General features: G+C 55.2%; 1 protein-coding gene across 1 annotated transcript; it reads right to left on the reverse strand.

The window, feature by feature from the left end:
* Positions 1-6,429: 6,429 nt before the first annotated feature.
* LOC102944260 (sulfotransferase 2B1) lies at positions 6,430-9,735 on the reverse strand. Its single transcript, XM_037883013.2, has 6 exons — positions 9,200-9,735; positions 8,571-8,779; positions 8,158-8,284; positions 7,731-7,825; positions 7,049-7,229; positions 6,430-6,855 (listed from the first exon to the last, which is right to left on the reverse strand). Exons 1-6 carry the CDS (start codon positions 9,333-9,335, stop codon positions 6,746-6,748), a joined length of 858 nt encoding a protein of 285 aa, XP_037738941.1. The 5' UTR covers positions 9,336-9,735; the 3' UTR covers positions 6,430-6,745.
* Positions 9,736-27,145: the final 17,410 nt, after the last annotated feature.

The following is a 27,145-nucleotide window of genomic DNA, read 5'->3' on the forward strand; positions in this document are numbered from 1 at the left end:
AAAAGCCTCAATGACGTCAGGGTCTGTTTGTGCAGAGGCAGAGGCAAACTCACAGCCATGAGGCCAGGGGGATGGGCCTGTCCCGGCCAGGGGCATGGCAGCTTGGCAGTCAGGGCCCGGTGGTGACGTGGAGCAGGAAGGGCTTGGAGTCAGTGCTGCTCCTCTTTCCCCCTCCAGTCGGTGTTTGCCGAAGCAGCTCCCCATTCAACGGAACATCCCCACCCGGGGCCCCTGTCCCTTGTCCGGGTGGCGGGGCCACGGGCAAGACTTCTGGCCTTTGGGGCATCGTGCCCACTCCTGACTGCAATTCAATGCTGTGCACCTGAGGGCAGCCACCTGCACCCCGCCACATGCTCCCCGGACAGGCCCAGGCTCCTTCTGGCGTGCTTCACCTGAACCCTGTGTGTCTCAGTTTCCCTGTGCTGCCTGTTTAACAAGGCGGTGGGAGGGGTTTTGTTGTTGCAGAGGACGAGGTGTGACCTCGCCTCGCAGCCGGGACCCCGGACAACAGCCTGGAGATGGGGTCCCCTAACGACCGGTGACCTGGTGACCAGGAGGCCCAGCCCAGCTTGGCAGTCAGCTGGGTCTGGCCAGCGGGAGGACAAAGGGCTGCGCAGAGAGGAGAGAGGGGAACAAAGGACGGAAGAGAGAGGGCAACCTGTTTACCTGGGACGGAGGACAAAGGACAGGGGCAGAGCTGTTGGGGAAGGGGATATAGGATGCTCGGCGGGAAGGCAGAGCCCCCCTGGATGCAGGGGAGACCTAGATGTGCTGTGCTGAGGGAGGCCAGGCCTGAAGCCCAGAGAGTTTCCTCTGCTGGGTTCAGACGCTCAATAAACTCTCCTGTGTTACGCTGGCTGAGAGTCGCTCCGGTCTGGAGAACAGGGGGCATTATTCCCTCTGAGCACGGCGGCCCCGGGGGTCCAGAGCGAGGGGACTCCCTGAGGGGGCCCACGGCGAGAGACAGGTGTGTTAAGGCTCAGAGAGGTGCAGTCCCAGGGGCCAGAGGGGCCTAAACCTGAGAGAGAGTGGACGCCCAAGAAGGGCTGTCGCTCTGAAGGGGGTTCCGCTCAGGGACTATATGGAGCCAAGACAGCACAAGTCCTGTGAGTCTGTGACAGGACCCCAGGGGGTTGGGGAACAGCACCAGGGAAGGAGGAGGAAGGCAGCTCGGCAGGACTGGATGGGGGCACCAGGGGCCTCCCCCACCGTGCTTTGGGTCTGGCCCACATCTGGCCCCTGCAGGCAGTGAATTGGAGTGGCTCAGCCAGGCTCCTAGGGGTCCTCAGGATACTTTGGGTCCATTTCCAACCCTTCCCCAGCTCCTGCAGGGGTCAGCCTCCCTGGATCCCTGGGTCTTGGGCTAGTGACATAGGGATCAGCTGTTCTCTTCAGGTCTGGTTTGAGCACCAGGGATTAGCCACGACTTCCACGTGCCCATGACACAGGGAAGCCACCCCAGCCAGTGCCCATAGCACCTGGTTCAGACTCAAATCCTCCCCTCCCTGGGGTGGATTGGAGCTGGGTGCATGCCATGTTTACTGTGAATACAGAAAGAATCAGAGGAAGCAATCAGTAAAAGCTATAACTTTCCATTCACTCATTCACACACACTCAAGTTCTGCAAGGTTGTTATTATAGTTACCAGTCTAGGAGTTGCTCGGGTCAAGTCACTGGCGAGGCAGCCTGGACACGAGGATGGAGCCGGGCCTTGTCAGATGTGCATCCGATGCTCCTGGAAGTTGGTTGCAGAAACAGACCCAAAGTCCTCAGTCTTTAGGGTCTGTCTTTATAGGGATCCATCCTCATACAAGTCTACGGGGTTTACCTCGTCATGCTGTTCTCACGTTTGAAGTGATAGCCAATCACGCAGATGGTACAGCAATGAGGGTCCTCTTCGGTTCTTTGGCCCCCCTCGTCCTTGGGGCGGGGTTGGGGTGGATTCTGGTGTGTCCTCAGGCTTATCGCCCAGCACATTCTTCGGCCACACGGTCCTGTCGTTTATTATGATTCTTCGGCCCCAACCTTTTATTACTCATCCAAACAGACAACCACAATCACACACTCTATTTCACATAACATATTTCCTATCACATCTGCATTTTATTACCAAGTCCTTTAACAAAACCATTCTGAAATCACTGGGGCACGACAGGCTCCAATAGACCTATTCATACCACGTGTTACATGTGACAAGAAAACAAGCAGGATAAAAACGCAAGAGTGGGGCTCACCAGATCTCATTCCTGAGTTCAGGAAAACAGTTCTAACAGTAGCTGTCCTTAATGATAATCTTATCACTTTAGAACAGGATGTTTCGGGATGTGCTTCTACAATTAACATAGACCTTGTAAACTGACAGGCATAATTCGATTAGCATGGACTCAGCAAGCTGAGAGGCATATTTCTTTCTAATGGTCAGACCAAATCTGGGGTCTGTTCTGGGCCAATCTTTCTCACACTCCCCCATAACATAAATGTATTAATTATTACTTTCATCCAACAATGACAGTATCCCCGCCCGCCCGGCCAGGGGAAGCACAGAACTGGACCGAGTCGTATCAGGGTGGGATCAGGTGGAGTGGTTCTCTCTGGGCTGGAACAGAGCTGCAGCCACCTCTGGGGCAGGGCAGCCAGGGAACAGCCGCATAGTGATACCGCATGGGGATGGCTCGTCCGGCGCTGAGATGCAGCCACCGCTGGCGTGGACACTCTAGGCTCCCTTTGACCACCCCTGAGACAAGCTGGTCAGGTGAGTGGGTCGCAGGGTGGGAGGTTATCTCGGCATCCCATGTTCTCGCCCGGAGGACTGGGTGGAGCGCAAACTGGCTGCTTCAAAAGGGTCTGATTTCATGTGGGGGAGGGGTCCCTGCTCCTTTAGGTTGGTTCCCCCTTGCTCCAGTACAGCCCCGGACCCGAGTACTCAGATGGGAGCCGAGCCCCCTGCACTGGGGGACACAGAGACCTTCATGTCCTTAACCTGGAGCTAGGGGCTGGTGCCTGAGGCTGGAGTGATTCCAGGCCAGGCCTTGAGATGCAGTGAGCTGCTCAGGGGCGTCTGGATACAAGGACCAGCAATGCCCCAGGACCCCCCCAATACACCTCAAGTTAAACCTCCCTCCCAGCATGGGGACCATGACCCAAGGTATGCAAAAGGCTCTGGCAGCAGCTGCTTAGCCTGGGGCCAACACCTGCCATTTCCCACCTAGAGTGGGATAGAACCCAGGAGTCCTGGCTCCCATCTCCCTGCTCTAAACCACCCGATCCCATTCTCCCATCGTCCCCCATTCCATTTTGATCAGGTCCCACCTCCAGGTGCAGACACTAAATGGTTAAGCAGCTGCAGATCCCTGTGGCATACAGGGCTGCTCCCCCATTTACTCAACTAATCCCAGCTGGGATCCTCCTTCCTGGGGAGGGAAGAGCCTCTGGCCCAGGGCCCGGCCCATCTCCCAGCATCTACAAGAGGAGGTGTGGGAGGGGCACAGGTGGCTGTAAGCACTAAACCCCACTCCCCTGCCAGAGCTGGGGATAGAACCCAGGAGTCCTGGCATACAGCCCCCCGATTGTAACCACCAGACCCCACTCCAGGGGAATTGCTCAACTTTGCCTGGAGACTGGTGTTCCCCAAGCACGTGGGACTGAGGGTATAAAACAGAACACAGGGGCCCCATGCTGGGCCTTTCTCCTGCCCCCACCTTGTCATGAAGTGTGGGGGAGTCCGGGGCCTGCACCCCTCTTCCTGGGATTCACTGTGACTCTCAGCCAGCCAGTAAAATGGAAGGTTTATTGGACAATAGGAACACAGTCTAAAACAGAGCTTGTGGGTACAAGCAGGACCCCTCAGTCAAGTCCTTCCGGGGGGCAGGGAGCTCAGACCCCCGCCCTGGGGTTCCCTGCGTTCCACCACCCAGCACCAAACTGAAACCCAAAACTTCCCAGCAGGCTCTCTCCTGCAGCCTTTGTCCAGTTTCCCGGGCAGAGGTGTCACCTCCCCTTCCCCCTCCCGGCTCAGGTGACAGGCTCTCAGGTCTCCCATCCCCAGTGAACCTCCCCTGCCACATTCCCAGGTCAACACTCCCCCCTCCCTGCTGTGTCACACACCTACACTGCAATCAACCAAGACACTCAGAAGAAGACTGAAGACTCCAACAGAGGACACTGGCCCAGGTTTCAAGGGTCAAACCTGTGTACTATGAATTTCAATATCCAGTGAGGTAAGAAAAACTGCTTAATCTAGATGTTGCCCAGTCTAATAGGGTTGAGCGTTTAGACTGCGTGCTTACAGAATCATAGAACTGGAAGGGACCTCCGGAGGCCATCCTGTCCAGTCCCCTGCACTTATATTTTCTTTTCTTTCGGTAACTAACTCTGCCTTTTTGCCTATCACTTAATATCACTTAAAATCTCTCTTTTGTTGTCAATAAACTTCTTCAACTGTATATCTTTACCAGGGAGTTTGTATGCAGTGTGTGAAAAATCTGCTCAGGTTAGCAAAGGCTGGTGTATAGCCACTTTCCACTGATGAAATGGTGAACCAATTAATAAATCTGCATTCCTCGTCTTGAGCAGTGCAAGACGGCATATTCCTGAGGTGCAAGGCTGGGAGCTGGGGGAATTTGGCAGGTGCCTTTCATGGCAGGTGCCTTTCCCTGTGAGATTCATAAGTGGCTCTGGGAGCATTCAGGCAAGCGAGCTGGGTATGGGGTCTCCCCATGCGGTTGTGCTGAGTGATCACAGCACCCAAAAAGGTTTGCTACTTGTCATGAGCAAGCCACAGTGGGAGACAGCTCAGGCTGGAGAGAGTTCAGGGGGTACAGCGGTCCCCCAGTCCCAGGCTGCAGCCCAGGGATCCCTGCATCACAGGGTTCTGGGCCAAGACTGGGGTCCTCGGCACTCCTGGAATACACCGAACAAGTAGCACTAATGATGTGCAGTGCCTGTGTCTGGGGCACCTGGGGGCTGCGGCTGCAAAAAATCAATGACACTAACGAACGATGCCATTGGCACAAGAGGAACTGGGCGTAACAGGGCCAGGGATCAGTGGATGCTGGAAGGTTTCCCCTCGTCAGAGGAGGGAAGGCCTGGAACAACCTACCTCCCAGTCGGTGTCGGGGGCAAAGACCCTCAGTAGTCCAAGGGCGGGAGGCACGGGGCGGGGGGGGGGGGTGTTCATTCCTGCTGCTCCCTGCTGGATGGGGTCATGTTCAGGGGCGGCGAGTTATATCTCCACGTGGTGCCTTAGCACCTGCAACATTCAGAGCCCCGAAACCCAGCTCCACCAATATTTGGGGCAGGGTGTCCAGCCCCACCTGCCACCCCCGCGTGTCCCCCGGCCCCCTCTTGCTGCCTTCCCTGCCCCTGCGCCTCTGCCCTGCAGCTCCATGCTGCCTCCCTGCAGCGACTGCTGCCGTGGGGTCCTAGTGCCCCCATATCGACTGCCGGGGCAGACTGACTGAACCTGCCCTTCCACCTCAGACCCTTCCCTTTTCCAGCGGGACCCTCCACCAGCACAGGGCCCCTGCCCACACCCACCGCTCCTGCCCCACGCTGGGCAAGGGGCAGCCCCACCCCTCACCCCCAGTGAGGCTACAGTCAGGGGCAACAGCGGGGGAGGAGATCGCTCGCAGCACCCCCCGGCTCCCACCATGGGGGAGGCGAGGGAGATTCCTGGACCTGAGAGGGACCCTAGGAGCACGTGCAGTGACAGTGGTGGGGGTGAGTGTGCTGCTGGGGGGCATGAAAGGGGGCTCCTCCCCCAGAGCTCACTGCTGCCCGCAGGGAAAGGGCTGGGGGACGTCCTCCTCTCTGGCCCTTCCCACAGCAGCCTGCCTACACCCCAAACTCATCCCCAGCCCTGCCCCACCCCAGAGCCCACACCCCCAGCCAGAGCCCTCATCCCCCTGCACCCCAACCCTCTGCCCCAGCCCTGAGCCCCCTTCAGCACCACAAACCCCTCATCTCCAGTCCCAGCCAGAGCCCTCATCCCACCACACCCCAACCCTCTGCCCAGCCATGAGCCTCTCTAACCCCCAAGCTCCACAGTCTCACACAGAGTCCTCACCCCCTACACCTCTACTCTTGCCCTGAGCCCCTCCCACACCCCAAACCCCTCATCTGCAGCCACACCCCACAGCCCTCACCCTGCACCCCCTCCCTCCGCACCCCTTCCCATCCCCACACTCCCTCCCAGAGCCTGCACCCTGCACCCCAATCCCCTGCCCCAGCCTAGGGCCTGCACCCCAGACCTCCTCCCCCACCCAAACACCCACCCAGAGCCTTGGGCAGGAGGGGCGCGGAGTTTGGGCAGGGGCAGGTTCTGGGCACCACCAAAATTTCTATAAACCTGCCACCCCGTGTCATGATCTGTTCATGGCAAACCCAGAGAACTTAGATTAGAAAACCAAATCCACTTGCTGGAAGGTTGCCACGTCACCTGGTTTTATTTCTTAGGATCCAGAGGCCTGACGCACAGGAACCCAAACTAGAGAGACACAGAGCAGGCTGCTCCTTGAGGCACCGAGGCTCAACTCCCACGCCATGCTCTCTTTAAATACACCTCAGATGAGCCCTGCCGTGTGCGCACTGGCCTCTGCTGGACACACGCCCCAGCCGGCTCTGCCTATTGCAGATGCGCTAGTGACGCTGCCCCAGGGGGCATCTCCCAGGGCACACTAAGCACAGCAGCACGTGGGTGGCGTAGGGCTGGTGTATTGCGGGCACAGACGTGGCGGGTGCAGGGCCGTCAGTCCCAGGGGAAGGTCATGCCCAGACCCTGCATCCGCTCCCAGTAAACAGTGTCGAATCGTTGGCTCTGCGCCTCCGAGAAATGGTTCCTCCAGTCGCCACAGATCCCTGCAAACCACAGGGGACATGGTGTAGGGTATCCCTCACTCCCAACCCACAGCCCCTGCTCCCCAGTCCTGCCCCTGCAAGCTCTGCCCATGCCCCTCACTCCGGACTTGCAGCCCTGGGTCTCCCAGCCCTGCCTCATTCAGCTCTGCCAGTGCCCCTTAATCCTGGCCCGCAGCCCCCACCCTGGACTCACCTTTCCTCAAGAACTCCCCCTTCTGGTGGTCCATGTACTTGTCGTCCAACTGGGAGAAGTTGGACATTTTGTTCCCCTTCATGCCCTGGAAGGAGGCGTTCTCCACCACAGCGGCCACTTGCTCCTCACTCAGCTCCTTCCCCAGGAAGTGGCAGATTCTCCGCACGCTGCCCAGTGGATCCTGGGGGAGACACTCACTTCCATGAAGGGTGGGATCTAGGGTGACTTTATTATGGTCCATGGGTGCCTCAGTTTCCCCACCTGCAAGGTACTGCTCCCCATTGGGTCCAGACAAACAGACGCCTCTGAGGGCAGAGGGCCTTGGCCACAAGCCATGTCGGCTGCCTGGGGTGTGGTTAAGTGTGGGTTTAGCTCACAGGGACATAGGCTACATGTTGGCATGGCCCCAGGGGCGGGATTATATGTGGGCATAGCCACAGGGAGGGGCTACATGTGGGCATGGCCTCAGGGACAGGGTTAAGTGCAGGCATGTCCACATGTGGGCCTGGCCCCAGGGGGCAGGATTTTATGTGGGCATAGCCACAGGGCAGTGTTATGTGCAGGGGTGTCCACAGGGATCGGTGTTATGTGAGGATGAGGCCTTAGGTCGGGACTATGTGTGGGTGTCCTCAGGGGGGCGGAGTTATGTGTGGGCGTGGCCCAAAGGGCGGGGTTTCCCTACCTGCTGCAGCTCCTCGTAGGTGATGGGGAAGAAGTTCTCGTTCCCCTTCAGCCCCATCCAGCCGGTGACGTGGTCGAACCAGGAGCCATAGGCCACTGTGCAGGGGACAGCGGCATGGTGACCCCAGAGCCGGCTCCACCCAGCCCCTCCACCCTGGTCTGCCGGGGACAGCAGGGGCCTGGGAGCTGGGACACCCGGGTTCCATCCTGCCACTGGGAGGAGAGTGGGGGCTGGAGGTCAGCGGTGTTTGCAGACCCCTGGTTGTGCTGCAGCTGTTTGGGGAGGGGGGCTCTGAGCTGTGCCGGGCCCTGGGCAAAGGGCTGGTCAGAGCTGGCTGGGGATGCACAAACTCAAAGCACTTGTGACTTGCTTGGAACCCAGGCGTCCGGCTCCAGAGTGGCCCCTGCGGGCCTGGGGTGCTGCTCACCATTCCCGCTCAGGAAGTCCTCGAGGAAGGAATCCAGTGAGCCAGGGTCCTTCAAAAGGCGCAGCAGCTTGGAGAAGTGGTAGAGCGAGACCAGGATGTCCTTGGGGCAGCGCAGGGTGTAGATGATCTGGGGGAGAGGTGGGGAGGGGGGGTCACTGCTGGGGTGTCATGCTACCAATTGCGGGAGGCGGGTGCCAAGTGAACACAGTCATTAGCCACCCACCCTGGGCCGTCAGTTCCCCACCCTCTCTAGAGGGAGAAGGAATCACCCCGTCCCACTGGCTGCACTTTCACACGCCCCCATTGGTGTAACTCACACCCAGCAGCAGCCCTGGATTCACCCCCCTCCTGACGCACAGCCCTGCCGGTGCCCCTCAATGCCGACCCACAGCCCCCACTCTCCCGCCTCTTACTTTGGCCTTGGAGCGCTGCAGGGACTTGGGGAAGAGCTGCACGGGGAGGTGGGAGCAGAGCAGCCGGGGCGGGGGGTATTTCAGGGCAGCCTTCAGCCCACTCTGGTTGTCCAGCCAGGGCCCCCGCTCCCAGTTCAGCACGCTGCGCACCCAGCCGGGGTCCCCGTCACAACGGATCAGACTCAGAATCTCCAGCATCCAGTTAGTGCCTAGGGATGAAAGGGTTAATGGGCCTGAAACAACCCCCTCAACCTGCTGAGTCCCCCTCTGCTCCCAGAGCCAGGGAGAGAACCCAGGAGTCCTGGCTCCCAGCCCCCAGCTGAGGTGCACTGACAGTGCTAAATCCAAAGCTCTGGTTTTTCTGTGTCGGGGTCTCCTGGCCCTGCCGGCGGCTCTGGAGAAAGCCTGTGATCAGAGTGCGTCTGCAGAGAGCCAGCTGAGCGCCAGGTGGGCGCGTTGGACCCCCAGGGAGCAGCCTGATTTCTCTCACACTGGGCTGGAGGTCTGAGTGCCTGGGGTCTGGCATCAAGGAAATCAGTTCATGTGACATTGCATCCTTCCAGCTGCTGGGTTTGGTGTCCATGTGTGTGTCAGGAAACCCCCCATCCCAAACCCCCGCTTTCCCCTACCTGACTTGGGGTAGGTGACATTGAAGACGTCGTCGTCCCGCACCTGGAATTCATTCTCCACGTAGCTCAGCGCCTCGGGGGAGTAATCCAGGCATGGGAACAGCAACCCCTTGTGGGTGAAGTATTCACGTGCCATGGCAAGGCTGGGACAGAGACAGACCTCCCAGCACCAGTGCTGGACCCCAGGCACGACTAGGGGGCTATGCTGCAGGGAGCGGTGTGGGAGCCGCTCTCCTGAAAGTCAGGGGTCTCCAGCGCCTCAGCCTGGCAATCGGATGCTCGGCTCTGCAGGGAGCAGGGTGAGGCTCTTCCTTGGCTGTCCCACCTCAGAGCCAGCTGCACCTTGGCACCTGTTGAGCTGATTCCTTGGCGTGTTCCTGGAACAACTCTAGGGTCCGTGCTGGTGTCTGCAGCTGGGAGAACAGCTCGCGCCTGGGGTAGGAGCCCTCTGTGGGATTGTGTAACAGGCCCAGGCTCTCTGCTCTCCCCCTGCCCCACCGCAGCTACCCTTGGACCCAGGCAGAGCCATTCAGTCTTTGGAGGCCCTGGCAGGCACAGTGACCTTTGGACCTGGGAGGAGCTGGTACCTTTAACCTCCCAGGGCCCTGCGTCATCCCAGGCAGCTCATGACTCTGGGTGGCCTGTGTCTGGCAGGTCCCTGCACCCCTACCCAGCTGTGTCAGGTGCCCAGGGTTTTGTGTCGGAGTGGAGGGGCCAGGTGTGTGGCAGATCCTGCCATTCCCACCCCGGGGAGGGGTCACTGATCTCTGTGCTTTCATGGCAGTGGGGGATGGTTACCAGGCTTTGGAGTGTGGGGGTTTAAGCCACCCAGCGTGGGTCACCACCCCCTGCCAACAGAGAGGTGGGAACTCAGACCCCAACCTGTCTCCTGGGGTGGCCAACGGGGGGCGCCAGTCAGTTCATAGAATCATAGAATCTCAGGGTTGGAAGGGACCTCAGGAGGTATCTAGTCCAACCCCCTGCTCAAAGCAGGACCAGTCCCCAATTTTTGCCCCAGATCCCTAAATGGCCCCCTCAAGGATTGAACTCACAACCCTGGGTTTAGCAGGCCAATGCTCAAATTGCTGAGCTATCCCTCCCTCCCCGCCCCCCAAGTTCCTCTTGTGGGGTCAGGTTTGCAGCTGTCTTCTCCCTAAGGATACAGCTAATCCCTGTACTGCCCCTGCCCCCAAGCCAGCCTGGAGGGGTAAGGCCCCATGTCCCATGCCCCATCCCCCTTGAGCCAGCCAGTCCACACCCTGGGGCCAGACCGGAGCTCGGCCCCCCGCAGAGGGGAAAGGTCCCTGGTCCCATCCTACTGCCCCAGAGCGAGTCTCTCTTTTGCAGACACAGCGGCTAAAGGGCTCAGCTGGCTTTGCTCCAAGCTGGTCGCTGCTGACATCTCTCTGAGGTGAAGGGAACTGTCCGTGGTATCTAGACAGGGAGAGACCGGGAATGTGGGTGTGTGGGCACCATCCCTGGCCACAGGCAGAGAGTGTGTGTAGGTCTGTGTGTGGGATTGTGTGTACGTGTCTCCAGAGGAGTCACTGGGGCCGCTCACCCTCTTGCTCCTCCTGCGTCTCTTACTCCACCCTCCCTGCTCCCACAGCCACTCCACTGGCCATGGCTGGGCCCACCCATCCCCCCATCCCCAGGGCTGAGAACCCCCCATCTGAAGGCTGTGCTGAGAACTCAAAGAGTTAAAGCAGGGCCACACCCACCCCAGCTCCCGCTCGGCTGGGTGGAATCAGACCCTCTGGGTTCCCTGTGCTGGGAAAACGGCTCCTATGCTGATGCCTCGTCCTCCTCATCCCCCTGGTCCGGTGGTCTATAGCAGACTCCCACCACGACATCACCCTTGTTGCTCACACTTCTAAACTTAATCCAGAGACTCTCAGGTTTTTCTGCAGTTTCATACTGGAGCTCTGAGGAGTCATACTGCTCCCTTACATACAATGCAACTCCCCCACCTTTTCTGCCCTGCCTGTCCTTCCTGAACAGTTTCTATCCATCCATGACAGTACTCCAGTCATGTGAGTTATCCCACCCAGTCTCTGTTATTCCAATCACATCATAATTCCTTGACCGTGCCAGGACTTCCAGTTATCAGACCAATTCTAGTAATAAATCCTTGATCGATAAAGCAGCCTAGTTGCATGGTGAGCTCCCTGGAAGAAAACACCACCCATAGCCAAGAGTGATCAGCTCCTATTGTCCAACCTAAAGAAAACCCTTGAGTCATCAGTTTACCCACAAACAAATCTAGTGTTCTCCCTTGAACCATTGTATTTTCTCTACAAAAACCCCTACCTATGCCCAAGTAAGAGTTCTGATGCATGGACTCAACTCTGCATCAGCTCCCCTGGGACTCCATCTCCTGACTGATCGTACTGGGGGCTCTGCCTGTCTCCTGCCCTCCAGACCCTAAGCTACCACCATCACCTGGGAACCCCGACCAGTTCATGCTTCAGGGAGCAGTGAGATCCCTCTCTCTCTCTCTCTCTGTTTTCCTTTCTACCTCAGGTATTAACCTTTACTAATATATGTTATGTTGCTTTAGGCTCTCCTTGGGTTATCACTATTATTCAATAAACAACTTCTATGGTTAAGCTGGTTGCTTCTCTCTCTCTCTGAACTTTACTCTTCTGTGTTTTTAGATTTCCCCATTTACTCTGCAGCAACGCTCCTCTTCCCGAAGCTAAAGGTCCCCTACAGCGCCCAAAGTCCTGTGGGGTTTGCTCATCAAGTGGGTTACGACCAGTACAGTTGTGACGTGAAATGTTAAACCTGTGGCACATAACGGGGGGAAGGGGGCGGGGGGGCCGCTGAAAGTGCTTCTCGGCCCAGCTTATTGAGACCAGGGGCACATGAGGGTGACAGCTCGAAGGGGCTGCTTCACCCAGCCCATTGACTACGGGGACATATGAGGGGATCAGCTGGAGAGTGCTGATTGGCCCGGTCCACTCAGGTGTGTGTGCGCGTGAGCGCACGCTCATATCTAGTCCTAGGGCTGGAGGAACCCAGTCCTAGGGAACTGAGGTCCTGCAGGGTAGCTCCATTGGGAGGGGACTTGCAGAAGGAAAGAGTAGAGCTCCATATGAACACACAAGTGACACAAGCAGTACATTAATAGAATTACAGAACCCCCCCGCCGCCACCCCCGGAAGAGTAATCCTAATAAATGAGTGTACCCCAAAGTAACAGGCATATCTGGTAACAGTGGCTCTGTCTAGTGCCTGCTCCCACCCACCCACTCAAAGTGGCAGAGGAGGTTCCCTCTCCTTGGCTGGGGAGGTTGCCTAGTGGTTAATGCACAGGCCTCGGGCTCAGGTGTTCTGGGTTTGAGTCTCTGCTCTGCCACAGACTCCCTGCTTAGTCTTGGGAAAGTCACTTCACCTCTGTGTGCCCTAGATCCCACCTGCCAAATGGGGCTAATGCTGACCCTGCCTCCTAGGCTAAATCCATTCATGGCTGTGTGATGATGGGGGGAAATGGAGATACCAATATGAGTAGATCTGAGCTGAATTTCTCCACAGCCAGAGAGTGAGAGCCAGCTCCGCACAAAGGGGATGGAAGAGAGAGGGGCTCACTCCAGCTCCGCACAGAGTGGGGTCGACACTTCAGCCCTGCAACTTCTGCCACTCGGGTGGCTGGGGCTCCCAAGCCAGGGACTACAGCCCCACATGTTCTGCCAGGGTCCGGGGCTTCTCCTCCCCCCGCCCCCCTCCGTGGCATCTGCCAGGGATTCTCCCTAGCACGGCTCCTGACGGGCTCCGGGGTTCTCCTCCCTCCCGCCCCTCAGTGCCTCTCCTGCCGGGGTCCAAGGCTTTTCTTCCCCCTAATCCACCACTGCACCCACCCCCAGTCCTAGCCTAGCTGGGCTCCCTTGGGTCACCTGATGCCTGCTGTGGTCAGAGTCGAGTCTGGCTGGGAAGGAGCAACCATACACAGGGAGGACTTGGCCATCAGCCCAAGAGGTGTGGGGAGGCCCTAGGTGAGCAGGGACTGGCTGTGCTGCTGCTGATAGCCCCACACTCCCTCCCGCGCCTACCCCGGAAGGCTTCTTTTTTTTTTTTTTTTGGTGAGACTCACTCAGTCCCTGCTGGAGCAGGGAGGTGGGAAACAGCTGATCCGAGCCTGCCTGCCAAACAGCTGATCGCAGCTGCGCGCAGGCTACCCATAGGAAACAGCTCGTCTGCCGCACCCACAAAACAGTTGATCCCTGGCTGCCAACAGCTGGTCACCCCAGTGGGCGCTGAGCACCCCCTATTTTTCCCATGGGTCCTCCAGCCCCGGAGCACCTGCGGAGTTGGCGCCTATGACCATGGCTAAACAACAAAGACAAAGAAGCTGGGAGAGGGAAAAAGGCATCCTTTAAAAAGTGGAAATTAAATCCTAGTGAGGAAAATAGAAAGGAGCATAAACACTGGCAAAAGAAGTGTAAAAATACAATTAGGAAGGCCAAAAAAGAATTTGAGGAACAGTTAGCCAAAGACTCAAAAAGTAATAGCAAAGTTTTTTTACGTCCATCAGAAGCAGGAAGCTGCTAAACCACCAGTGGGGCCACTGGACGATCGAGGTGCTAAAGGAGCCCTCAGGGATGATAAGGCCATTGCGGAGAAACTAAATGAGTTCTTTGCATTGGTCTTATGAATTCTTTGCATCGGTCTTCACGGCTGAGGATGTGAGGGAGATTCCCAAACCCGAGCCATTCTTTTTAGGTGACAGATGTGAGGAACTGTCCCAGATTGAGGTATCATTAGAGGAGGTTTTGGAACAAATTGATACACTCAACTGCAGTAAGACACCAGAGCCAGATGGGATTCACCCAAGAGTTCTGAAGGAACTCAAAGGTGAAATGGCAGAACTACCAACTGTAGGCTGTAGCCTGTCATTTAAATCAGCTTCTGTACCAGATGACTGGAGGGTAGCGAATGTGATACTGTGGTGGGCCTGGCACCGCACAGACCCTTTGGGGCGGCGGGAGAAATGGGGTGTCAGAACCTCTCTACTCCCAAGTTCACGTGCTCACCTCTCTGTGAGCGGCCCGATGCGGCCTAATAGCCTCTCTCCACGCAATCACCCCTTGGTCGGGGTAGTGTGCCCTAACGGCCAGAGTTCATATAAATCACTCCCAGCACCAGAGCAGTGCGGCCCAATGGCCAGAGTCCACACAATCCCCCTCGCAAGCAGGGTAGTGCAGCCTAGCGGCCAGACTCTGGGTAACTGACCCCCAAACGTGCAGGCAGTGTGGCCCAATGGCCAGGGTCTATAGGATTCCCGTGCCAGGGGTAGCTGGACCCAGGCCCGCCCTCTCCACCTTGTTCCAACCCAGAGTCCTGGAACTGGCAAGTTCCCCTTGCCACCGGCTCGGCGGGGATCCGCCCAAAATACACTGAGCCTCTGTGGGGCTTTAACGCCGTTTGCCTCTAAAGTTCCCCAGGGACACTTTCTACCATAAACTCCGGGTCCTCCGTTTCAGGGGGTCCTCTGGTCTGTTCCCCTTCTGTGACGTACTCTGTCGGGGAGTCAGGGCTCGTCCCGGCTTGGCTGGCAAGACTGAGCAGCTCTGCAGGCTTTTATACCTGTTCTCAAGTTGGAGCATGCCCAGCGGAGCCCCAGGGGCATGGCTTCCTCTGATAGGAAGGAAGGGTTAACTCCTGTGGTACCAGTGCGGGGCCGCTCCGCCCCATCACAGACACCAATTTTTTAAAAGGGCTCCAGAGGTGATCCCGGTCATTACAGGCCTGTACGCCTGACTTCAGTACCGGGCAAACTGGTTGAAACTATAATAAAGAACAATGTTGTCAGACATATAGAAGAACGTAATTTCTTGAGGAAGAGTCAACATGGTTTCAGTAAAGAGAAATCATGCCTCACCAATATACTAGAATTCTTTGAGGGGGTCAACAAACATGTGGACCAAAGGGATCCAATTTTCAGAAAGCCTTTGACAAGGTCCCTCACCAAATGCTCTTATGCAAAGTAAGCTGCCATGGGAAAAGAGGGAAGGTTCTCTCATCGACTGGTAACTGGTTAAAAGATAGGAAACAAAGGGTAGGAATAAATGGTCAGTTTTCAGAATGGAGAGAGGTAAATAGTGGTGTCCCCAGGAGTCTGTTCTGGGACCAGTCCTATTCAACATATTCATAAATGATCTGGAAAAAGGGGTAAACAGTGAGGTGGCAAAATTTCCAGATGATACAAAATTACTAAAGATAGTTAAGACCCAGACAGAATGCGAAGAGCTACAAAAGGATCTCTCAAAACTGGGTGACTGGGCAACAAAATGGCAGATGAAATTTAATGTTGATAAATGCAAAGTAATGCACATTGGAAAGCACAGTCCCAACTATACATATAAAACGATGGGGTCTACGTTAGCAGTTACCAATCAAGAAAGAGATCTTGGAGTTATGGTGGATAGTTCTCTGACAACATCCACTCAATGTGCAGCGGCAGTCAAAAAAGCGAACAGAATGCTGGGAATCATTAAGAAAGGGATAGATAATAGGACAGACGATATCATGTTGCCTCTATATAAATCAATGGTACACCCACATCTTGAATACTGTGTGCAGATGTGGTCGCCCCATCTCAAAAAAGATATATTGGAATTAGAAAAAGTTCAGAAAAGGGCAACAAAAATGATTAGGAGTATGGAACAGCTTCCGTATGAGGAGAGATTAATAAGACTGGGACTTTTCAACTTGGAAAAGAGATGGCTAAAGGGAGATATGATTGAGGTCTCTATCATGACTGCTCTCGAGAAAGTAGATAAGGCAGTGTTGTTTACTACTTCTCATAACACAAGAACTAGGAGTTCTTGTAAATGAAATTAATAAGCAGCAGGTTTAAAACAAATAAAAGGAAGTATTTCTTCACACAACGCACAGTCAACCTGTGGAACTCCTTGCCAGAGGATGTTGTGAAGACCAAGAGCATAACAGGGTTCAAAAAGGAACTAGATGTTAGAAAAAAAAGAGCAGGTTGACCCAGAGGCGGATTGAGAAGATGGGATCCTTTAGTGCAATACTTGTTGCCCTTGACCCAGCTGTCGAGTGAGCACTGGATTAATTACATCACACTCTTTTTATTTAAGTTAATTGGCAACGCCTACATCTATTACAATACCCCCAAAACCCTTATTAAGTAATCGAAACACCCATACTGTTAGTATGCCCACCCTTCTCCACTGTTTGCAGCATTACGCACGCCATACAAGCATTTTTACCTTGACAAAATAATCTGTTGCCATAAATCTCCCTCAATCTGCAGTTCTCAGGGGAGGGAGGAAGGGGCCATGACCCAGGGCTCGCCTATGTAGCTGGGAAAGGAAGGGAGGAGGAGATAACACTGCTTTTCCCAAAAGGTATCCTTTAGATCCCCACATTTCTTATGCAGCTGCAACACTTATCAGTTCTTAGCAAGGCGAAGGGCGGGGAAAGGGGTAACACTTTACCTGTTAAGCGAAGGCACACTGCGTGCCTGTGCCTACTCCCTGGTACCGTACCAGCACACCAGCGGTTTTCCGCGTCTTTACTTAACCCTTCCATATCCCAACACTAGATAAATTCCTGGAGGACAGGTCCATCAATGGCCATTAGCCAGGATGGGCAGGAATGGCATCCCTAGCCTCTGTTTGCCAGAAGCTGGGAATGAGCGACGGGGGATGGATCCCTTGATGATTCCCTGTTCTGTTCATTCCCTCTGGGGCACCTGGCATTGGCCACTGTCAGAAGACAGGATACTGGGCTGGATGGACCTTTGGTCTGACCCACTAGGACCATTCTTATGTTCTTAAGTCCCCTTATTTCCACCCACCCTGATTCCCCTTCCCCCAACCCTAAGAGAGGACCCACCCCCCCCCCATCCCAATATCAACCCTGATTTCCTACTCCCCTACCCCAATACATGCACCACCCCCACCCAAATTTCACACCCCAATACAGCCTTCTACCCCCATTCCTGACCCCCACCCCAATACAGCCCTCCCCACTCCTAATACAGCACCCCACCCTGATCCATTCTTACCTGCTGCCTTCTTCACAGGGGCAGGCAGTGCTGACCTAGAGAGGGGAGGGAACAAACCTTTCGTAGGCATTGCATTGAATACATTTCGAGCTTTACCAGTTAATTTTGCAATCAGGGCAGAAACTCTCTAATAATCAAGGATTTCATGTAGCACACAGCCTGTCGAAGGCAGTCCGATATTCAGCAATATCCTCCGCCTCAATGTATGCAGGACATAAGTGTTCCCACTTGTGCATTTTTGGAGTGATGGGAGCCGTTGGGGTCGGGGGGTTCTGGTTCTGCTTCTCTAGCAGGCCCAGCTGGTGTTTTCTCTCTCTCTCTTTCTCTTTTATCCCCAGTTCTTTCAGTTCCAATAGTCTCTGGTGTTCCCTCTCTTTTTCTGCAGACTGAAGCCTAAAAAGCCTAAAAGCTCCAACTTGGCAATCGCTTCACTGCTTTCACTCATTTTCCTGCTTTCCTGTTCTTACTTCCCTTTCCCGAAATAAGCAAACAAAAAATAACAAAACTGTGACCTCCTCCTGACTGTTCTTAGCCACTGCTCTTAAGACTCACTTAAAATCACAGATATCAGTGCTTAAAGTGTGAACTTCACTTGGAGTAACAAGCTATACATACAACCCCTCTATCTATCTATCGATCGATCTCTCTATCCCCATATACACACTCTCTCTCTCTGTCCCCAAGTACTCTTATCTATCCTTCCATCCATCCATCCCTACTCTTGGCAGTCGACCAAACTCCTGTGCGGAGCAAGGAACAGAAGCCAGGTGCTGGCACTTCCAAGCAGCATGGACTGGGTGAGTCATTCTGGGATGCTAACGCACCAGAAAAAATTCACGGGACTCCTTGCACCCAGTAGCCATGGCAGAGACAGGACTGCAGGTGATGTCCCCATTAAGCAGGGCTCCCGTGCGCACGAAGCATCAGCGCTGATCAGTGTCATTGGGCTGAGCCTGGTCCCCCTGGCAAGGGGAGCACGTCTCAGCGAAATGGGCTGTGTGGGGATGTGAAAGGGAGTGTGTGAGAGTGTGAGAGATGGGGAGTGTGTGTGGGTGTCCCCATATTCCCCTGGCCTCAGACCCTTCCTCACTCACCACCAGAGAGTTTCCTCTGCTGGGTTCAGACACTCAATAAACCCTCCTGGCTGGGAGTCGCTCCGGTCTGGAGAACAGGGGGCATTATTCCCTCTGGGCACGGAGGCCCCGGGGGTCCAGAGCGAGGGGACTCCCTGAGGGGGCCCACGGCGAGAGACAGGCGTGCTGAGGCTCAGAGAGGTGCGGTTCCAGGAGGCAGAGGGGCTTAACCCCCGAGAGAGAGAGTAGAGCCATAGGTGTGGACCCACTGGCAGCCAAGCTCCCCGCCCCACCCCACCTCCACCTCCCCCCCCCAGCCTGCCGCATCCCCCTCCTCCGCCTCCCTCCCAGCGCTTGCTGCTTCCAGACAGCTGTAGCAAGCTTCAGGAGGGAGGGGGGAGGAGCAGGAATGTGGTATGCTCATGGGGGGGAGGTGGGGAAGAGGCGGGGCCAAGGCGGGGATTTGGGGAAGGAGTAGGAATGGGGTGGGGTTAAGGACGTTGGGGTGGGGACTCTGGGGAAGGGGTTGGAATGGGGTTGGGGCGCGGGGCAGGGGTGGAGTCGGGGCGGGGCCAGGGGCAGAGCGGGGGCTGAGCACCCACCAGCGCCCTTAGAAGTCGGCGCCTATGAGTGGACCCCCGAGAAGGGCTGTCGCTCTGAAGGGGTTTCCCCCAGAGACTATATGGAGCCAAGACAGCACAAGTCCTGTGAGTCCGTGACAGGACCCCAGGGGGTTGGGGAACAGCACCAGGGAAGAGGGAGGAAGGTAGCTCAGCAAGACTGGATGGGAGCAGCAGGGGCCCCCCCCCTCAGTGATTTGGGCCTGGCCTACATCTGGCCCCTGCAGGCAGTGAATTGGAGGGGCTCAGCCAGGCTCCCTGGGGTCCTCAGGATACTTTGGGTCCATTCCCAGCCCTTCCCCAGCTCCTGGAGGGGTCAGTCTCCCTGGATCCCTGGGCCCAGGGCTAGTGACATAGGGATCAGCTTTTCTCCTCAGGTCTGGCTCGAGCACCAGGGATTAGCCACGACTTCCACGTGCCCATGAGACAGGGAAGACACTCCAGCCGGCAGCCACAGCACATGGATCAGCAAACAGCCCGTGGGAGGCGGATCACACTCAAATCCTCCCCTCCCTGGGGTGGACTGGAGCTGGGTGCATGCCGCATTTATTGTGAATACAGAAAGAATCAGAGGAAGCAATCAGTAAAAGCTATAACTTTCCATTCACTCACTCATTCATTCACACACACTCACAAGTTCTGCAAGGTTGTTATTATAGTTACCAGCCTAAGTTGCTCGGGCCAAGTCACTGGCGAGGCGGCCTGGACACGAGGATGGAGCCGGGCCTTGTCAGATGTGCATCCGATGCTCCTTGAAGTTGGTTGCAGAAACAGACCCAAAGTCCTCAGTCTTTCGGCTCTCGCTATAGGGATCCGTCCTCATACAAGTCTACGGGGTTTACCTCTCATGCTGTTCTCAGGTTTGAAGTGATAGCCAATCACGCAGATGGTACAGCAATGACGGTCCTCTTCGGTTCTTTGGCCCCCCGTCCTTGGGGCAATTGGGGGTGGATTCTGTTGTGCCCTCAGGGTTATCGCCCAGCGCATTCTTTGGCCACACGGTCCTGTCGTTTACTATGATTCTAAGGCCTCAACCTTTTATTACTCATCCAAACAGACAACCACAATCACACTCCATTTCACTTCTCATATTTCCTATCACATCTGCATTTTATTACCAAGTCCTTCTTTAACAAAACCATTCTGAAATCACTGGGGCACGACAGGCTCCAATAGACCTATTCATACCACATGTTACCTGTGAAAAGAAAACAAGCAAGATAAAAATGCAAGAGTGGGGTGTGACCTTATGAGCGTAATATAATATTTAATTGACAGGTGACAGGGCCAGAAAGAGTTAATTAACTCACAGACTGACCTGACCCATGGCCGAACTTTAGGGATTGGTTAGGAAGACATGTAAATGAATAGAGCTTTGAAATGCAGCCTGCATTGTTAGAGGTAGAAGGGTAGATGTTTGCTCAGGTCTTGTGATGTAAGCAAACAAGTCTTGTTTATTGCTATAGCATTTGATTCAAAGACCAAAAAAAGGAATATTAACATTTCGGAAGACACTGGAGTGAAATAGTATTATTGTCTATATGTCTCTTGGAAGGTTGTGGTAACCTGTATCTGAACTGTTTAATGGATAAATTATCCTGTGCTAATCGCCATGATGTTTGGGAGAAGGAAAGTTAAGCCTATTGTTTTCTCGGGCCAAAAGGCTGCAGGAAATGTATAAAAACCCTGGGACAGGATCCTTCTTCATCTCAGATCCGCTTTGGGTTTCAAGAAGGGGAAAGCCTAAGCCATAAGGATTGAAATCCTCAGTCACTGACTGGAGTCACCCTGGATATGGACATTGGACTATAACCTGTGGACTGTTTCTAACAGGACTTTTGACAACTACAAAGCTCATCTCTGCTCTCTATCTGAACCTCAAGAATTGAATTCAAGTCTGTCTGTAGATCGATCTTTTAACCAACACTCTCTCTCTTTTCTTTTTTAATAATTTTTAGTTTAGTTACTAAGAATTGGCTATAAGCCAAAGTATTTTGGGTACGATCTAAGTTATAATTGGACCTGGGTCTGGGGCCTGATCCTTTGGGATTGGGAGAACCTTTTATTTATGATGGTGAGATAAGATGTTCAGCCACCATCATCATATCTGACATGTGTGTCTGGAGGGAGGCCTGAGGCTGGGCACTTGAAGGGAACTGCGTTGTTTGACTTCTGAGTAACCCGTGGGGTAAGGTCGTATAGAAGCTTGTTTTCTGCGGCCTGGGTAAATCTAAGTATTGGAATATCCACCAGCTTTTGGGGTTTGTCTGCCCCGTTCTGTTTGCAGTTCACTCTAATTCAGTGACCTCAGCTGGCTCCCACGGCCACTTGTTACATATGACAAGAAAACAAGCAGGATAAAAACGCAAGAGTGGGGCTTACCGGTTCTCATTCCTGAGTTCAGGAAAACAGTTGTAACAGTAGCTGTCATAGAATCATAGAATCATAGAATATCAGGGTTGGAAGGGACCCCAGAAGGTCATCTAGTCCAACCCCCTGCTCGAAGCAGGACCAAGTCCCAGTTAAATCATCCCAGCCAGGGCTTTGTCAAGCCTGACCTTAAAAACCTCTAAGGAAGGAGATTCTATCACCTCCCTAGGTAACGCATTCCAGTGTTTCACCACCCTCTTAGTGAAAAAGTTTTTCCTAATATCCAATCTAAACCTCCCCCATTGCAACTTGAGACCATTACTCCTCGTTCTGTCATCTGCTACCATTGAGAACAGTCTAGAGCCATCCTCTTTGGAACCCCCTTTCAGGTAGTTGAAAGCAGCTATCAAATCCCCCCTACATTCTTCTCTTCTGCAGACTAAACAATCCCAGCTCCCTCAGCCTCTCCTCATAAGTCATGTGCTCTAGACCCCTAATCATTTTTGTTGCCCTTCGCTGGACTCTCTCCAATTTATCCACATCCTTCTTGTAGTGTGGGGCCCAAAACTGGACACAGTACTCCAGATGAGGCCTCACCAGTGTCGAATAGAGGGGAACGATCACGTCCCTCGATCTGCTCGCTATGCCCCTACTTATACATCCCAAAATGCCATTGGCGTTCTTGGCAACAAGGGCACACTGCTGACTCATATCCAGCTTCTCGTCCACTGTCACCCCTAGGTCCTTTTCCGCAGAACTGCTGCCTAGCCATTCGGTCCCTAGTCTGTAGCGGTGCTTTGCATTCTTCCATCCTAAGTGCAGGACCCTGCACTTATCCATATTGAACCTCATCAGATTTCTTTTGGCCCAATCCTCCAATTTGTCTAGGTCCTTCTGTATCCTATCCCTCCCCTCCAGCGTATCTACCACTCCTCCCAGTTTAGTATCATCCGCAAATTTGCTGAGAGTGCAATCCACACCATCCTCCAGATCATTTATGAAGATATTGAACAAAACCGGCCCCAGGACCGACCCCTGAGGCACTCCACTTGACACCGGCTGCCAACTAGACATGGAGCCATTGATCACTACCCGTTGAGCCCGACAATCTAGCCAGCTTTCTACCCACCTTATAGTGCATTCATCCAGCCCATACTTCCTTAACTTGCTGACAAGAATACTGTGGGAGACCGTGTCAAAAGCTTTGCTAAAGTCAAGAAACAATACATCCACTGCTTTCCCTTCATCCACAGAACCAGTAATCTCATCATAAAAGGCGATTAGATTAGTCAGGCATGACCTTCCCTTGGTGAATCCATGCTGACTGTTCCTGATCACTTTCCTCTCATGTAAGTGCTTCAGGATTGATTCTTTGAGGACCTGCTCCATGATTTTTCCAGGGACTGAGGTGAGGCTGACTGGCCTGTAGTTCCCAGGATCCTCCTTCTTCCCTTTTTTAAAGATTGGCACTACATTAGCCTTTTTCCAGTCATCCGGGACTTCCCCCGTTCGCCACGAGTTTTCAAAGATAATGGCCAAGGGCTCTGCAATCACAGCCGCCAATTCCTTCAGCACTCTCGGATGCAACTCAGTCCGGCCCCATGGACTTGTGCACGTCCAGCTTTTCTAAATAGTCCCTAACCACCTCTATCTCCACAGAGGGCTGGCCATCTCTTCCCCATTTTGTGATGCCCAGCGCAGCAGTCTGGGAGTCTGTCCTTAATGATAATCTTATCACTTTAGAACAGGATGTTTCAGGTTGCGCTTCTACAATTAACATAGACCTCGTGAACTGACAGGCATAATTCAATTAGCACAGACTCAGCAAGCTGGGAGGCATATTTCTTTCTAATGGTCAGGCCAAATCTGGGGTCTGTACTGGGCCAATCTTTCTCACACTCCCCCATAACATAAATGTATTAATTATTACTTTCATCCAACAATGACAGTATCCCCGCCCGCCCAGCCAGGGGAAGCACAGAACTGGACCGAGTCGTATCAGGGTGGGATCAGGTAGAGTGGTTCTCTCTGGGCTGGAACAGAGTTGCAGCCACCTCTGGGGCAGGGCAGCCAGGGAACAGCCGCATAGTGATACCGCATGGGGATGGCTCGTCCGGCGCTGAGATGCAGCCACCGCTGGCGTGGACACCGTAGGCTCCCTTTGACCACCCCTGAGACAAGCTGGTCAGGTGAGTGGGTCGCAGGGTGGGAGGTTATCTCGGCATCCCACGTTCTCCCTCGGAGGACTGGGTGGAGCGCAAACTGGCTGCTTCAAAAGGGTCTGATTTCATGTGGGGGAGGGGTCCCTGCGCCTTTTGGTTGGTTCCCCTTTGCCCCAGTACAGCCCCGGACCCCAGCACTCAGATGGGAGCCGAGCCCCCTGCACTGGGGGACAGCAAAGACCTTCATGTCCTTAACCTGGAGCTAGGGGCTGGTGCCTGAGGCTGGAGTGATTCCAGGCCAGGCCTTGAGATGCAGTGAGCTGCTCAGGGGCGTCTGGATACAAGGACCAGCAATGCCCCAGGACCCCGCCAATACACCTCAAGTTAAACCTCCCTCCCAGCATGGGGACCACGGCCCAAGGTATGCAAAAGGCTCTGGCAGCAGCTGCTTAGCCTGGGGCCAACACCTGCCATTTCCCACCTAGAGTGGGATAGAACCCAGGAGTCCTGGCTCCCATCCCCCTGCTCTAACCCACCCAGTCCCATTCTCCCATCGTCCCCCATTCCATTTTGATCAGGTCCCACTTCCATGTGCAGATACTAAAGGGTTAAGCAGCTGCAGATCCCTGTGGCATACAGGGCTGCTTCCCCATTTACTCAGCTAATCCCAGCTGGGATCCTCCTTCCTGGGGAGGGAAGAGCCTCTGGCCCAGGGCCCGGCCCATCTCCCAGCATCTACAAGAGGAGGTGTGGGAGGGGCACAGGTGGCTGTAAGCACTAAACCCCACTCCCCTGCCAGAGCTGGGGATAGAACCCAGGAGTCCTGGCATACAGCCCCCGCCCCCCCTCCTCCCGATTCTAACCACTAGACCCCACTCCAGGGGAATTGCTCAACTTTGCCTGGAGACTGGTGTTCCCCAAGCACGTGGGACTGAGGGTATAAAACAGAACACAGGGGCCCCATGCTGGGCCTTTCTCCTGCCCCCACCTTGTCATGAAGTGTGGGGGAGTCCGGGGCCTGCACCCCTCTTCCTGGGATTCACTGTGACTCTCAGCCAGCCAGTAAAACGGAAAGTTTATTGGACAATAGGAACACAGTCTAAAACAGAGCTTGTGGGTACAACCAGGACCCCTCAGTCAAGTCCTTCCGGGGGGCAGGGAGCTCAGACCCCCGCCCTGGGGTTCCCTGCTTTCCACCACCCAGCACCAAACTGAAACCCAAAACTTCCCAGCCGGCTCCCTCCTCCAGCCTGTGTCCAGTTCCCGGGCAGAGGTGTCGCCTCCCCTCCCCCTCCTGGCTCAGGTGACAGGCTCTCAGGTCTCCCATTGAAACCCCCCTGCCACATTCACACTCCCCCCTCCCTGCTGCCTCACACACCTACACTGCAATCAACCAAGACACTCAGAAGAAGACTGAAGACTCCAACAGAGGACACTGGCCCAGGTTTCAAGGGTCAAACCTGTGTACTATGAATTTCAATATCCAGTGAGGTAAGAAAAACTGCTTAATCTAGATGTTGCCCAGTCTAATAGGGTTGAGCAGTTTAGACTGCGTGCTTACAGAATCATAGAACTGGAAGGGACCTCCGGAGGCCATCCTGTCCAGTCCCCTGCACTTATATTTTCTTTTCTTTCAGGTAACTAACTCTGCCTTTTTGCCTATCACTTAATATCACTTAAAATCTCTCTTTTGTTGTCAATAAACTTCTTCAACTGTATATCTTTACCAGGGAGTTTGTATGCAGTGTGTGAAAAATCTGCTTCAGGTTAGCAAAGGCTGGTGTATAGCCACTTTCCACTGATGAAATGGTGAACCAATTAATAAATCTGCATTCCTCGTCTTGAGCAGTGCAAGACGGCATATTCCTGAGGTGCAAGGCTGGGAGCTGGGGGAATTTGGCAGGTGCCTTTCATGGCAGGTGCCTTTCCCTGTGAGATTCATAAGTGGCTCTGGGAGCATTCAGGCAAGCGAGCTGGGTATGGGGTCTCCCCATGCGGTTGTGCTGAGTGATCACAGCACCCAGAAAGGTTTGCTACTTGTCATGAGCAAGCCACAGTGGGAGACAGCTCAGGCTGGAGAGAGTTCAGGGGGTACAGCGGTCCCCCAGTCCCAGGCTGCAGCCCAGGGATCCCTGCATCACAGGGTTCTGGGCCAAGACTGGGGTCCTCGGCACTCCTGGAATACACCGAACAAGTAGCACTAATGATGTGCAGTGCCTGTGTCTGGGGCACCTGGGGGCTGCGGCTGTGCAAAAAATCAATGACACTAACGAACGATGCCATTGGCACAAGAGGAACTGGGCGTAACAGGGCCAGGGATCAGTGGATGCTGGAAGGTTTCCCCTCGTCAGAGGAGGGAAGGCCTGGAACAACCTACCTCCCAGTCGGTGTCGGGGGCAAAGACCCTCAGTAGTCCAAGGGCGGGAGGCACGGGGCGGGGGGGGGGGGGTGTTCATTCCTGCTGCTCCCTGCTGGATGGGGTCATGTTCAGGGGCGGCGAGTTATATCTCCACGTGGTGCCTTAGCACCTGCAACATTCAGAGCCCCGAAACCCAGCTCCACCAATATTTGGGGCAGGGCGTCCGGCCCCACCTGCCACCCCCGCGTGTCCCCCCGCCCCCTCTTGCTGCCTTCCCTGCCCCTGCGCCTCTGCCCTGCAGCTCCATGCTGCCTCCCTGCAGCGACTGCTGCTGTGGGGTCCTAGTGCCCCCATATCGACTGCCGGGGCAGACTGACTGAGCCTGCCCTTCCACCTCAGACCCTTCCCTTTTCCAGCGGGACTCTCCACCAGCACAGGGCCCCCTGCCCACACCCACCGCTCCTGCCCCACGCTGGGCAAGGGGCAGCCCCACCCCTCACCCCCAGTGAGGCTACAGTCAGGGGCAACAGCGGGGGAGGAGATCGCTCGCAGCACCCCCCGGCTCCCACCATGGGGGAGGCGAGGGAGATTCCTGGACCTGAGCGGGAGCCTAGGAGCACGTGCAGTGACAGTGGTGGGGGTGAGTGTGCTGCTGGGGGGCATGAAAGGGGGCTCCTCCCCCAGAGCTCACTGCTGCCCGCAGGGAAAGGGCTGGGGGACGTCCTCCTCTCTGGCCCCTCCCACAGCAGCCTGCCTACACCCCAAACTCATCCCCAGCCCTGCCCCACCCCAGAGCCCACACCCCCAGCCAGAGCCCTCATCCCCCTGCACCGCAACCCTCTGCCCCAGCCCTGAGCCCCCTTCAGCACCACAAACCCCTCATCTCCAGTCCCAGCCAGAGCCCTCATCCCACCACACCCCAACCCTCTGCCCAGCCATGAGCCTCTCTAACCCCCAAGCTCCCCAGTCTCACACAGAGTCCTCACCCCCTACACCTCTACTCTTGCCCTGAGCCCCTCCCACACCCCAAACCCCTCATCTGCAGCCACACCCCACAGCCCTCACCCTGCACCCCCTCCCTCCGCACCCCTTCGCATCCCCACACTCCCTCCCAGAGCCTGCACCCTGCACCCCAATCCCCTGCCCCAGCCTAGGGCCTGCACCCCAGACCTCCTCCCCCACCCAAACACCCTCCCAGAGCCTTGGGCAGGAGGGGCGCGGAGTTTGGGCAGGGGCAGGTTCTGGGCACCACCAAAATTTCTATAAACCTGCCACCCCGTGTCATGATCTGTTCATGGCAAACCCAGAGAACTTAGATTAGAAAACCA

Source organism: Chelonia mydas, chromosome 24, assembly GCF_015237465.2.
Source record: "Chelonia mydas isolate rCheMyd1 chromosome 24, rCheMyd1.pri.v2, whole genome shotgun sequence".
NCBI lineage: Eukaryota > Metazoa > Chordata > Testudines > Cheloniidae > Chelonia > Chelonia mydas.